Genomic DNA, 14401 nt, shown 5'->3' with positions numbered 1-14401 from the left:
ATTAAGAGGGGCTCCCACCATCCCTGTGCCCATTAAGAGGGGCTCCCACCATCCCTGTGCCCATTATGAGGGGCTCCCACCATCCCTGTGCTGAGTTCTTGGTTCTGTACACCCACTGGACCCATTATGAGGGGCTCCCACCATCCCTGTGCCCATTATGAGGGGCTCCCACCATCCCTGTGCCCATTATGAGAGGTTCCCACCATCCCTGTGCTGAATTCCCAGGTCTGTACACCCACTGGACCCATTATGAGGGGTTCCCACCATCCCTGTGCTGAGTTCACGGGTATGTACACCTGCTGTGCCCATTATGAGGGCTTCCCACCATCCCTGTGCTGAATTCCCAGGTCTGTACACCCGCTGTGCCCATTAAGAGAGGTTCCTACCATCCCTGTGCTGAGTTCCCAGGTCTGTACACTCACTGGACCAATTATGAGGGGTTCCCACCATCCCTGTACCCATTATGAGGGGGTCCCACCATCCCTGTGCCCATTATGGGGGGTTCCCACCATCCCTGTGCTGAGTTCCTGGGTCTGTACGTCTACTGTGCCCATTATGAGGGGTCCCCACCATCCCTGTGCTGAGTTCCCAGGTCTGTACGCCCACTGTGCCCATTATGAGAGGTTCCCACCATCACTGTGCTGAGTTCCCAGGTCTGTACACCCACTGGACCCATTATGAGGGGCTCCCACCATCCCTGTACCCATTATGAGGGGCTCCCACCATCCCTGTGCCCATTATGAGGGGTTCCCACCATCCCTGTGCTGAGTTCCCGGATCTGTATGGCCGCTGTGCCCATTATGAGGGGTCCTCACCATCTCTGGTATTCCATAGGTGAACCTCTGGAGGTCAGGTTCCCCTGAGTAATGTTTTTTTACCCTTTTATATTGAATGAAGGAAAAGTTACATTTTGTGGTCAGTAGATATCTCTGTTAAACATTGTTGTCTGGTTGATACAGGTGCGGGGGGATTAGCCGCCTCCACAGTGGCCGACTCAATCCTCGATGGTTTGGTGGACTTCATCAAATCGAAATCGGTCCGTTCTCTTCAGACGGTAAAAGTGGTTCTATTCCAGCAACATATGCTGAATGATTTCTATACAAGCATGAAGAAGAGGGAGGGGACCGCCCTGCCTGAAGCCAAATCCCTCTTCACTAGAATTGGTGGATTGATTGGTGGATTCACCGGTGAGTGTCATGTGAGTTCAGGATGGCTGATTGAACAAGAAAGGGAAAGAAACTTTTCTGTATGTAGAAGCTCAGGATCCTGAAATCCTGGAAGAGCAACCAATTGATATGCTGTGGACTGATATTCCAGTCTGGATACAAATGTATTGCAATGATTGTTTGCAAATTCAAACCATTTTGGGGGCTGTAACTCCACCCCCTTCATCAGGGCTTAAAAAATAAATAAGTCTCATGAGCAATGGAAACATAACTGCTGTCTGATGATTAAGGCAGAAATACTTATCTCTGAATGTTGAACAGTTGTGCTATTAATGTCTGTCAGCTCCTTCCCTGCCAGAAGCCCAATTTGTGGGTCTTCCTAAGTGATAGATCAAGCAGAGCTCTGTTGCTCCTGCCCCATTTGCTTTGACCGTGCATCTGAAGACCTGCCTGTCAGGTGCACTGTTATCACCATCATCGATCGAGTCTACTCTGATGCCTCCCCCATTCTGCTGTCACTATGCATTTCAGGCACATCTCTTGGGGCCCCTGTCATCATTATCACTGATCTTATCTGCTTTGTTGCTCCTGCCCCCTCTACTGTCAACATGCATCTTGGCTACACCTTTCAGGATGCGATCATGTCATCATCACTGGTCTACTGTGCTCCATCGCTCCCGCCCTCTCTGCTACGCTACCCTACGCATTTCAAGTGCACCTGTCAGATGCACTGATGTCATATCTTGTCTACTCTGTCCTGACCCCTCTGCTGTCACCGTACATCTCGGCATGCTTTTTAGGTAGGCTGATGTTAACATCACTGATCTTGTCTGCTGTGTTGTTCCTGCCCCTTCTGCTGTCATTCACCTGGGACTCACTGACGTCATCGTAGATGTAGTGAGCTCTGTCACACCCCGGCCCCCAATGCTGTCACTGATCATCTCAGACAAGCCTTTTGAGTGTACTGACGTCATTATCTCTGATCTAGTCTACTCTGCTGCTCCTGCCCCCTTGCTGTGAGAGTGCCTTAGTGTAGAGGTGTAGTGTAGAGTTGGTTTCCGGTAAGCCCCTTGTGCCAGGAGCAAGTGCTGTAAATCAATGCGCATTCATTATTCATCTCCTACAGAGCAGTGTGTGGTCAAACAGCCGTAGGGGGAAGAGGGGCGCGCTGTCAACCATGCTAAATCAGGATACACGGCACCTACCAAAACGCTGCATGTACTTTGTCCCCTACACAAAGAAGATATGCTGCATGTGGTGATATTTCTTATTTAAAGGAGAAGTCCAGCCTGAGCTTGTTTGGCTGGGCTTCTCCTACAGGTCACTACTTACTTTTGCACTCCTGTGACCCGTTTTCAGCAGAAGTCCGCTCTCTGCTGACATCACACAGATCGGTCCAGGCACCGCGCCATCCCGACTTTGGGATTCTGGATCCACCAAATGCCTGGACTGATGGCCGTCTTAGCCTCTCAGTGAGCCGCTCCCCGCCCCTCCACAGCTCAGCACTCCAATGAGCATGGGGGGAGCAGAGCAGGAGAGCCGCTGACTGACAAGCAGTAGCTCTCTGCTCTGGGGAGCCAAGAAAACCGAGCTGACGGCGATGTTCGATGGCTCAGTTCTCAGTGCAGAGGAGGCGGGGGGTGGTCCGATGCTTCATCCACCAAGGTAAGTATGAATCTGGGGAAAAAAAATTCCCATACTTCTCTTTGAAGAGAATAAACAAGATACAGTTCATGCGGAGTCAGTAATGAGCTGGAGTCAACTACTAACTCCCAACAATATACAGATTTTACAGTCCATGTTACAGTATCTTTGCATAATTCTCTTTATCACTGATAAAGAAGTTACAGGCCCAGAAACGCGTTGGTTTTACAAACAATCTATCATTGGAATAAACTTGCATTTGGAATTGAATATCATGGCATGTCGCTTCAATTGTAAACTCGCTTAACCCTATCACAAATCAAGGAAGCCCAATATTCAGATTCCTTATATTTATACCATTAAATGCCAACAATAAAATAAAACAAACACAGGGGCACAGTCTGGTCTCTCGGTGATTGGGTTTATATCAACTTTAATTAGTGAAGCATTAAATTAACTTGATACAGAACATCCTCAGAGTTCCTCCACTGAAATCCACGTCACCCAAACCTGGTCTACATCACGTCCATAAGCTATTTGTTCACAATTTATATCTCCACTTTATCCATTGTCTCTTTTCTTCCTCTGTAGAACTTTTTACGTCACCAAAACCACCAAAGCGAGTTCAGAAGCTCACCGCCTTTCAGTTGATGGAGGGCATTGAGCCTGTGGTGTTCAGCTTGTGTGCTGAAGATAAAGGGAACGTGGACAGGACGAAGGCTTGGCTACTGCAGATGATCGACAATGAGCAGGTAGAGAAGGTGATCACAGAGGAATGTATCTCCGAATTAGAAGAAGCCGAGGTGCAGAAGATCTCCGACCTCCAGAAAAAGTTTCAGGTCTCTGTCATTTACAAACCACCCGACCCCTCCATCCGAATTGTGGGCCTCACCCGGGACGTCCTACATGTGTCCGGGGAGATCGAAATGATTGTAAACCGGGTAAGAGACAGAAAGAACAGGGAGCGGGCAGCAGAGCTCACCGGGAAACTGGTGGAATGGAGATATGACAATGGAGGAACTATGGTTCCCTTCGACAAGATGACAAACCTGGAGCTGGAAGAGGCAAAAAACGACAACAAGGCCCAGATCACAATCCAGATCCAAGGACACCAATATACTGTCAATGTACAAAGAGAAACGGCCACAGACAAGCGTGGGAACCAAATTCAGATCCAACGTGCCGTGAAACATGGTAACTATGCTTTTATTGTTTAATTGCACCAACATATTTCACGGCAATGGGCATCATCTGCAGGGAGAAGGATCAGAAATGATCAAGATGAATATGATATATTGGGTGCAACACCTTCCAAAAGTAAATCCTGTGTTCAGGGGTGGACTGAAAACTCATGGGGCCCCTGGGCAATAGGAGATTATGGGGCCCCAGGCAATCCAAGATTATGGGACCACACAGTATACAATCACACAGTATACACAGACATGTTTCTATTGGCTGAGAAGGTACTGGAGAGGTGGGGCAGCTATAATCTCAGGATTTTTACACCAAAAGGATGTCGGTAAGGGACATTTCATAGACAGATGTAAAAAAAAACACAGATTTTTACATACTGTCCCGGGTTTTACTGAGGCTGGCAACCCTGATGGGGCCCCCATGTGGCCCGGGGCCCTCGGGCAGTGCCCGAGTGGCCAAATGGTCAGTCCGCCCCTGGCTGTGTTAATTCTTCCATTGTAATTTATAAAATCAAGTAAAAACTACAGCGGGCATTTCCGGGGAGAGTCACCTCAACCAGGACAGCTGTAGCGTTACTTCCACGGGAGATACTGGATTGCCATGGGCTCTCCCTTTTTACTAGTGGTGACTTGCCTATAGCTGCACCCAACAACACACCAAGGGAGATGATGAGGTTTCAGTCACTTTACTCTTTCTGAAGTTGATTTGCTCAACCACCTGTGGAGAGAGAGGATTAGAGGTACAGAACACTTAAAAACAGCAAAATATCCCAGACTTTTCTATGTCATCAATGGTCATGGATGGTGGTTAAGTAGCAACCACCCAGTAATACTAAAGTTGATGGTGGTCAGCTTTAATAGTAAGGTTTTCACCTCCTAATAACAAACCATTCCTCTAAGAGCAGCTATTGGCCTCTTTCTATCAATAGTACCCTCCCAATGACACAAGATCATTTACAAGTGGCTATTGTTAGCCTACTGCTAGATTATTAGGACCATCAATAGCAATTGATCATCTGACCCTATGCAAGCAGTTAGGCCGCGTACACACGACCGGCCTTTTTGACAGCAAAGGTCCGATGGAACGAGTCCGTCGGACAATTCGATCGTGTGTGGGGCTCCATCGGACCTTTGCTTGCCAAAAATCCGGCAGACTTTAGAAATAGAACATGTTTTACATTTTTCCACCGGACCGAGAAATTCATTCGTCTGTGTGCTAGTCCGACAGACAAAAACCGACGCGAGCATGGGCATCCGCAGAACTTTTTTCAGTGGGGGGCATAATTTTAGGATCACCCATGTGCCGCCCCTTTTCGACAATGTCCTTATTGTACATTCCCTAGGATAAGTGATGGATAATGGCCAACAGGCCCTCTAATGCCGCGCACACACGATCAAATTGTCCAGCGACTTAGTCCGCCGAAATGCATTTCACCGGACAATTCGATTCGTGTGCGGACTTGGGTTTCAACGGACAATGCGTTCATGAGTATGCTAGTCCGGCGGACTAAGAATGACGCATGCTCAGAAGCAAGTACGAAAAAGGAAGCTATTGGCTACTGGCTATTGAACTTCCTTTTTCTAGTCCCGTTGTACGTGCTGTACGTCATCGCGCTAGCAAACGCCGGACTTTCTGTGTGTCCGTGTGTGGCCAAGTCCGTTCGGTAGAAAGTCCGCCGGACTATCCGCCGGATTGTTTGCTGGACTAAGTAAGCCGGATAATTCGATCGTGTGTACGCGGCATTACCAGACCCAGTGAAACAACACCAGTGATCCCTCCGGCTGGACGATCGCTCACTCGCCCCGGGGGCGACGCTGGTCAGTAGTGTAGCATGTCTGTACCCTGGCAGTGACTCAGTCTTTTTCTCTCTGGTGGTGCTGGACAGCTTGGCTCTCTCTGGTGGTGCTGGACAGCGTGGCTCTCTCTGGTGGTGCTGGACAGCGTGGCTCTCTCTGGTGATGCTGGACAGCATGGCTCTCTCTGGTGATGCTGGACAGCATGGCTCTCTCTGGTGGTGCTGGACAGCATGGCTCTCTCTGGTGATGCTGGACAGCATGGCTCTCTCTGGTGGTGCTGGACAGCATGGCTCTCTCTGGTGGTGCTGGACAGCATGGCTCTCTCTGGTGGTGCTGGACAGCGTGGCTCTCTCTCTCTCTCTCTGGCTTCTGCCCAGCACAATCCTTGTTCTTTGTCCTGTAGCACTCTCTCCCTCAGCTTTTTTCCCAGGCTGCAGTCTCTCAATCTCTCTCTTGATCGAGCTGTAGCCTGTGAAAAATGGGGCCGCCATCTTTGGGACTACATGTCCCATTAATCTCTCCTCTCCTAGTCTCCTTTGATTGGCCCTTAGTTATGGCCAATAGGGAAGGAACAGAGCGGGCAGGAAGCTGGACAAGGAAACTGGTGAGAGCCGTCGTCTCTTCTCCGTGACAGGAGAAAGGGGGGAGGGGGTGACCAGGGGAAACCTGACAGCACCGCCGCCGAGTTCTCTGCTGGACTGAGCACGGAAAAGAGCCCGCAGTCACACTACACTGATAGGGGGGCTTGGCAGAACCTTGATGGTATCACTCCACTGGCGGGTTGCTCACGGGTATGGGCTGCCTGTACCCCGATAGCGATGGAACTGTGTTGAATTTAAGATCTCATCCCTTATTCCAAGGGGGGGCACTTGACCCCCCTTGCCCCTACCTGCGGACACCCATGGACGCGAGGGCAGCTATTGGCTACTGGTATGAACTTCCTTATTCTAGTCCGGTTGTACGTCATCACGTTCTAATCCATCGGACTTTGGTGTGATTGTGTGTGGCCAAGTCCGTTCATTCGGAAAGTCCATCGGAACTCTGCTGAAAGTCCGTCAGAAAGACCGTCGGACCTAGTCCCTCAAAGTCCGGTCGTGTGTACGCGGCATTACAGATACCTTTTTAAGGGCTGAGTAATGAGGCCTCCTTTAAATGACCACTTGGCAGCAGGGTGACCCAAGCTCTCCTGGACCTCCTGCATAGTGGACTCCACTGAAGATGCTCCAGCCCTCTTCCTGGTCCTCCAGCCCCTAACCCAGGTCAAGTTACATAGTTATTCTGCCTGCAAAAAGACACAAGTCCATCCAGTTTAACCAGTAAAATAGAAAAAAAAAATTACAATTCCCATATACACAATCCTATACTCACAGTTGATCCAGAGGAAGGCAAAAAAAACAGCAGAGCCATGATCCAATTTGCTGCAGCAGGGGAAAAAAAATCCTTCCTGATCCCCAGAGAGGCAATCAAATTTTCCCCGGATCAACTTTGCCTATAAATGTCAGTACCCCGTTATATTCTGTACTTTTAGGAAAGAATCCAGGCCTTTCTTATAGCAATCTGCTGAGGCCCGAACCACCTCTGGAGGAAATCTATTCCACATGTTCACAGCTCTTACTGTGAAGAAACCTTTCCGTATTTGGAGATGAAATCTCTTTTCTTGCAGATGTAAAGAGCGCCCCCTTGTCCTCTGTGATGACCTTAAAGTAAATAACTAATTTGTTGCTTACAAGTTAAAGAGGAAGTAAACCCTGATGAGTTTACTTCCTCTTTTTTTCCCTGCAAAGGTAAAGCATAATGGACTACTATGCATCGCATCGCATCGCATCGCATCGCATAGTAGTCCATTATGTGTCACTTACCTGACACAGGAGCCAGCGAAGCCGCCGCTGTCCCCTGTAGTCCGCCGCATCCATCTTGCTGGTGGCGTCTCGCAGCTCCGCCGCTGTCATTCGGCGAAGCCGCGATGACGTCACTCCCACGCATGCGCACGGGAGTCGACAAATGCGGCAGCTCCATTCTTGGAACTGCCATGCTCAGTGCGCCTGCGCGCCGCTGTCTACGGCGCATGCGCCGTAGACAGCGGTGCCCGTTTTCGGGCAAATATCTCCTAAACCATATAGGTTTAGGAGATATTGCTTGGACCTACAGGTAAGCCTTAATCTAGGCTTACCTGTAGGTCAAAGTGGTTTGTAAGGGTTTACAACCACTTTAAAATCTGTATTTTTGCTAGAAAATTATTTAGAACCTCCAAACATAATATAAATATATATATATATATATATATATATATATATATATATATATATATATATATATATATATATATATATATATATATATATATATATATATATATATATATATATATAATTTATGGAATTTTTTTTATCATAGACCCTAGAGAATAAAATGGCGATCGTTGCAATATTTTATGTCACACTGTATTTGCGCAGCAGGCTTTCAAATGCAAATTTTGGGGGAAAAAAAATACACTTTCATGAATTAAAAAAAATAAACAGTAAAAATTAGCCCAATTTTTTTGTATAATGTGAAAGATGATGTTACGCCGAGTAAATAGAAACCAAACACGTCATGCTTTGAAATTGTGCACACTCGTGGAATTGTGCAAAACTAGAGTACCTAAATAAATCTGCGGCGCTTTAAAACAAAATAACAGTTACCAGGTTAGAGTTACAGAGGAGATCTAATGCTTAGAACCATTTTTCTCGCTCTGACAATTGCGGCGATAGCTCACATGTGTGATTTAAACACCGTTTACATAAGCGGGCGCGATTTACGTGTGTGTTTTCGTTCACGGGGACTTTTTTTAATTTTATTTATTATTTTTTTATTTTTTTACATTTTCACTTAAAAAAAAATAAAAATCTGATCACTTTTATTGCTGTCACAAGGAATGTAAACATCCCATGTGACAGTAATAGGTGGTGACAGGTACTCTTTATATAGGGATCGGGGGTCTAGAAGACCCCAAATCCCTCCTTTTGCACTTCAAAGTATGCAGATCACCAAAAACTGCACTTTCTGAATACTGTCTTTCTTTTTTTTTTTTTAAATGGCGCCATTGGCAGCCGAGTAAACTGGAAGTGACGCTGTGATGATGTCACTTCAGTGTTTACAGAAATAAGACTGGAACAAAGCCATTTCCAGGTTCCTTCCAGTCTCACTCTAGCCGGCGGAACTGGCGGATTGTGGATTGGGTCTCCCAGTGGGACAGAAGCCCGGGAAGAGCAGGGGAAGGCAGGGGGGGCGGGGGCGTCCCCAACCGCTCCTTCGGGATAACAGCCGAGTAACTTTTAGCCGCATCGGCTGTTATCCCTGAAGAGTCGGCCGCTAGGCTATAAAAAAAACAATACTGGGGTGATGCCTGCAGCTGCATATCATCCCGGTATAACCGCTTAAAGCCGAGGCTGCATATGTGCATGCGGTTGCCGGGGTTATACATGTTGATCTTATCCCCCCCCCCCTTCTCGAGATGGGATAGATTCAGTTCCTCTAATCTTTCCTCATAGCTGAGCTCCTCCATGTCTCTTATCAGTTTGGTTGCTCTTCTCTGCACTTTCTCCAGTTCCCTGATATCCTTTTTGAGAACTGGAGCCCAAAACTGAACTGCATATTCCAGATGAGATCTTACTAATGATTTGTACAGATGATATCTCTCTCTCTCTCTCTGGAGTCCATACCTCTCCTAATACAAGAAAGGACTTTGCTCGCTTTGGAAACAGCAGCTTGGCATTGCATGTTATTAAGGTTATGATCTACCAAAACCCCCAGATCCTTCTCCATCATTGACTCCCCCAGTTGTGCTCCCCCTAGTGTGTATGATGCATATTCTTGGCCCCCAAGTGCATAACTTTACATTTATCAATATTAAACCTCATTAGTCACTTAGTTGCCCAATAAAACGGTGCATTGAGGTCGGCTTGTAAGTTGGAGACATCTGTAAGGACGTTATTCCACTGCATAGCTCGGTGTCATCTGTAAAGGCTGAAATCCCAGACCCCCCATCATTTATAAGTAGATTAAGAAGTAAGGGTCCCAACACTGAACCTTGGGTTACACCACTGATAACACTGAACCTTGGGGGTACACCGCTGATAACACTGAACCTTGGGTTACACCACTGATAACACTGAACCTTGGGTTACACCACTGATAACACTGAACCTTGGGTTACACCACTGATAACACTGAACCTTGGGTTACACCACTGATAACACTGAACCTTGGGTTACACCACTGATAACACTGAACCTTGGGTTACACCACTGATAACACTGAACCTTGGGTTACACCACTGATAACACTGAACCTTGGGTTACACCACTGATAACACTGAACCTTGGGTTACATCACTGATAACACTGAACCTTGGGTTACACCACTGATAACACTGAACCTTGGGTTACACCACTGATAACACTGAACCTTGGGTTACACCACTGATAACACCGAACATTGGGGGTACACCGCTGATAACACTGAACCTTGGGTTACACCACTGATAACACTGAACCTTGGGTTACACCACTGATAACACCGAACATTGGGGGTACACCGCTGATAACACTGAACCTTGGGTTACACCACTGATAACACTGAACCTTGGGTTACACCACTGATAACACTGAACCTTGGGTTACACCACTGATAACACCGAACATTGGGTTACACCACTGATAACACTGAACCTTGGGGTACACCACTGATAACACTGAACATTGGGGTACACCGCTGATAACACTGAACATTGGGGTACACCGCTGATAACACTGAACCTTGGGTTACACCATTGATAACACTGAACCTTGGGTTACACCACTAATAACACTGAACCTTGGGGTACACCACTGATCACGCTGAACCTTGGGGTACACTACTGATCCTTGGGGTACCCCACTAATAACACTGAACCTCGGGGTACCCCACTGATAACACTGAACCTTGGGGTACACTACTGATCCTCAGGGTACCCCACTAATAACACTGAACCTCAGGGTACCCCACTAATAACACTGAACCTCGGGTACCCCACTAATAACACTGAACCTCGGGGTTCCCCACTAATAACACTGAACCTCGGGGTACCCCACTAATAACACTGAACCTCGGGGTACCCCACTAATAACACTGAACCTCGGGGTACACCCCTGATAACACTGCACCTTGGGGTACACCACTGACCTTTCACCAGTCAGAGTAAGAATCATTAACCACGACTCTCTGAATTCGGTCTTTTATCCAGTTTTTTTATCCATTTACAAACTGATATTTCCAAACCTGTAGACTTTACTTTACACATGAGCCGATTATGGGGGAACTGTGTCAAACTCTTCTGTAAAATCCAAGTATACCACGTCCACAGCCACCCCACTGTCTAAGGTTTTACTTACCTCATCACAAAAAGAAGTCAGATCAGAAAGGAATCAGCTAAGATTCCTAGGACCTTGACTTGGGCCCCAAGAAGATGAGCCCTCCTCACAGTGACATCCTCTCCAGGCAGCCGATTGGCATGGAAGAACCTTCTAGAAGGTTGCCTCAAATATTTATCCTCTTCTCTTCTGTTCGCATCTCTGGTATAACACCCTCAGTAATTAGCCAAGGCAGAAAAATATTTGATTGACAGCAGGCAATGGGCAAATTCTCTATCGCTAATAGCAGGCTGTCTATAGGAGATTCTGCACCTACTGTACATTTTACTTGTTGGGTTTCTCTTCGGGTCCTGACTGTACATCTTATTTTTTAGAGGGGGATTCTCATAAATTACCGCCACAGTGGAAGCCGATGGGTAAGACTCTTGTGATGGAGGTGGATGTCCTTCCAGGAACTCCTGAATACTCCGCAGTACAGCAGAAATTCCAGAGATCCTGCAGAAACCAAATACTGAAGGTAACATCCCCAATACATTGGGGTGAATGATGTCAGATGTCAGTGATGGAATTCTGGGTGGGAGTGATGGTGGTCTGCACATGATGTGGGGACTGAACATACTAACATGGCCCTGGAGACTGGTGCTGAGTAGGTGTTATGGAGCAAGTGGACCACCAGGGAAAGATGTTTGACTTACCTGGAGAACCAAGGTCACAAGGTGACAACACAGTTGGATGCCGCCAGATAAATCCCTTGGACAAAGCTCCTCTGGTGACTTCTAAATCAGACTGGAAATATGAAAGGTATTGAGGTCCAGAAACACATCTGCAAACAAAGGGGTGGGGGGCACTTTGGTTGGTCCCTAGGAAACAGATGACAATATGGGAACAGAATTGGACAAGATGCAACAATCAGTCTACTAATCAGACAAAGTTCAGCTCCGGGCTCAAACGCTTAGTCAATGAATACCTATGATCAGGCAATAAGCTGGAGGTAAATATCAGATTTAGTAGCCAGGTGTGAAGGCCACAATCCACTCGCTGCTGTCTAGTGCATGTAGTATGCATAGTCTCCAGCAGGTGTCAGCAAAACAGCAAAAAGGGCAGACAGACTTCTCTAGGATGAAGGATCCACCAGAGGGCGTATAATCAGGGTTTAGCTTCAGGTTTGGATATAAGGGTATGGTAGGGTACGGGAAATGGACAATCAATTAACTGAATAACATGGCACTATGGAATGGGAAGCTATAAACCGTCAATTTAAAAATTCCACCCATAAGATCATGTTAGAGTTGTTTGATACTTGACCTATCACTGTATTCTTTCTAGAATATATCCTCTATAGTGGGTGGAACACTCTGAAGTTTAGCTGGTAGAACATCATTAGCAGTAATCAGCATGGATTCATGAAGAATCATTCTTGCCAGACCAATCTACTAACCTTCTATGAGGAGGCAAGTTGCCATCTGGATAAAGGAAGGCCCGTAGACGTGGTGTATCTAGATAAAGGAAGGCCCGTAGACGTGGTGTATCTAGATAAAGGAAGGCCCGTAGACGTGGTGTATCTAGATAAAGGAAGGCCCGTAGACGTGGTGTATCTAGATAAAGGAAGGCTCGTAGACGTGGTGTATCTAGATAAAGGAAGGCCCATAGACGTGGTGTATCTAGATAAAGGAAAGCCCGTAGACGTGGTGTATCTAGATAAAGGAAGGCCCATAGATGTGGTGTATCTAGATAAAGGAAGGCCCGTAGGCGTAGTGTATCTAGATAAAGGAAGGCCCGTAGACGTGGTGTATCTGGATAAAGGAAGACCCGTAGACGTGGTGTATCTAGATAAAGGAAGGCCCGTAGATGTGGTGTATCTAGATAAAGGAAGGCCCGTAGACGTGGTGTATCTAGATAAAGGAAAGCCCGTAGACGTGGTGTATCTAGATAAAGGAAGGCCCGTAGATGTGGTGTATCTAGATAAAGGAAGGCCCATAGATGTGGTGTATCTGGGTTTTGCAAAAGCATTTGACACAGTTCCCCATAATATAACTGTAAATAAATTACTGTACAAAATAAGGTGGGTTGGCATGGACCATAGGGTGAGTACATGGATTGAAAACTGGCTACAAAGGCGAGTTCAGAGGGTGATGATAAATGGGGAGTACTCGGAATGGTCGGGGGAGGGTAGTGGGGTCCCCCAGAGTTCTGTGCTGGGACCAATCCTGTTTAATTTGTTCATAAATGACCTGGAGGAGGGGGATGGGGGAAACAGTTCAATCTCTGTATTTGTGGATGATACGAAGCTAAGCAGGGCAATAACTTCTCTGCAGGATGTGGAAACCTTGCAAAAAGATCTGAACAAATGAATGGGGGAGGGGCAACTACATGGCAAATGAGGTTCAATGTAGAAAAATATAAAATAATGCATTTGGGTGGCAAAAATCTGAATGCAATCTATAGACTGGGGGGAGGGGAACCTCTGGGGGGGATGTAGGATGGAGAAGGACCTGGGGGGAGGGGAACCTCTGGGGGGGTCTAGGAGGGGAAGGACCTGGGGGTCCTAGTAGATGATGGGCTCAGCAATGCCAAGCTGCTGCTAACAAAGCAAACAGAATATTGGCATTAAAAAAGGGATCAACTCCAGAGATAAAAGGATAATTCTCCCCTCTACAAGACTCTGGTCCGGCCGCACCTGGAGTATACTGTCCAGTTCTGGGCACCAGTCCTCAGGAAGGATGTACTGGAAATGGAGCGACTACAAAGAAGGGCAACAAAGATAATAAAGGGTCTGGAGGATATTAGTTATGAGGAAAGGTTGTGAGCTCTGAACTTATTCCCTCTGGAGAAGAGACGCCTGAGAAGGGATATGATTTCATTATATAAATACCGGACTGGTGACCCCACAATATATAAATACTGGACTGGTGACCCCACAATAGGGAGAAAACTTTTTGGTGGAAGGGAGTATAATGAGACTCGTGGCCACTCATTAAAATTAGAAGAAAAGAGGTTTAACTTTAAACTACGTAGAGGGTTCTTTACTGTAAGAGCGACAAGGATGTGGAATTCCCTTCCACAGGCGGTGGTCTCGGCGGGGGGGTATCGATAGTTTCAAGAAACTATGAGATAATCACCTGAACGACCACAACATACAGGGATATACAATGTAATACTGACATAGAATCACACACATAGTTTGGACTTGTGTCTTTTTTCACCCTCACCT

The 14401-nt window shown here is 46.8% G+C and overlaps 2 protein-coding genes across 2 annotated transcripts in view; both read left to right on the top strand.

Moving 5' to 3' along the window:
• LOC143925145 (protein mono-ADP-ribosyltransferase PARP14-like) overlaps positions 1-14401 on the top strand; it is a 316169-nt gene that overhangs the window by 232563 nt on the left and 69205 nt on the right. The gene's annotated exons all lie outside the window — the stretch shown is intronic.
• Positions 1-14401, top strand: part of LOC143925141 (protein mono-ADP-ribosyltransferase PARP14-like) — a 58975-nt gene that overhangs the window by 39337 nt on the left and 5237 nt on the right. Inside the window, exons 13-15 of the mRNA XM_077449755.1 lie at positions 960-1187; positions 3402-4004; positions 11565-11707. Of these exons, the coding sequence (XP_077305881.1) occupies positions 960-1187; positions 3402-4004; positions 11565-11707 (974 nt within the window). The remainder of the gene's footprint in view (positions 1-959; positions 1188-3401; positions 4005-11564; positions 11708-14401) is intronic.

Source organism: Lithobates pipiens, unplaced genomic scaffold (assembly GCF_037356315.1).
Source record: "Lithobates pipiens isolate NorthernLeopardFrog02 unplaced genomic scaffold, aLitPip1_a1.2 Scaffold_22, whole genome shotgun sequence".
Taxonomy (NCBI): Eukaryota; Metazoa; Chordata; class Amphibia; order Anura; family Ranidae; genus Lithobates; species Lithobates pipiens.
Note: the sequence above shows the minus strand (reverse complement) of the source record. Positions and strands in the feature narration are given on the sequence as shown.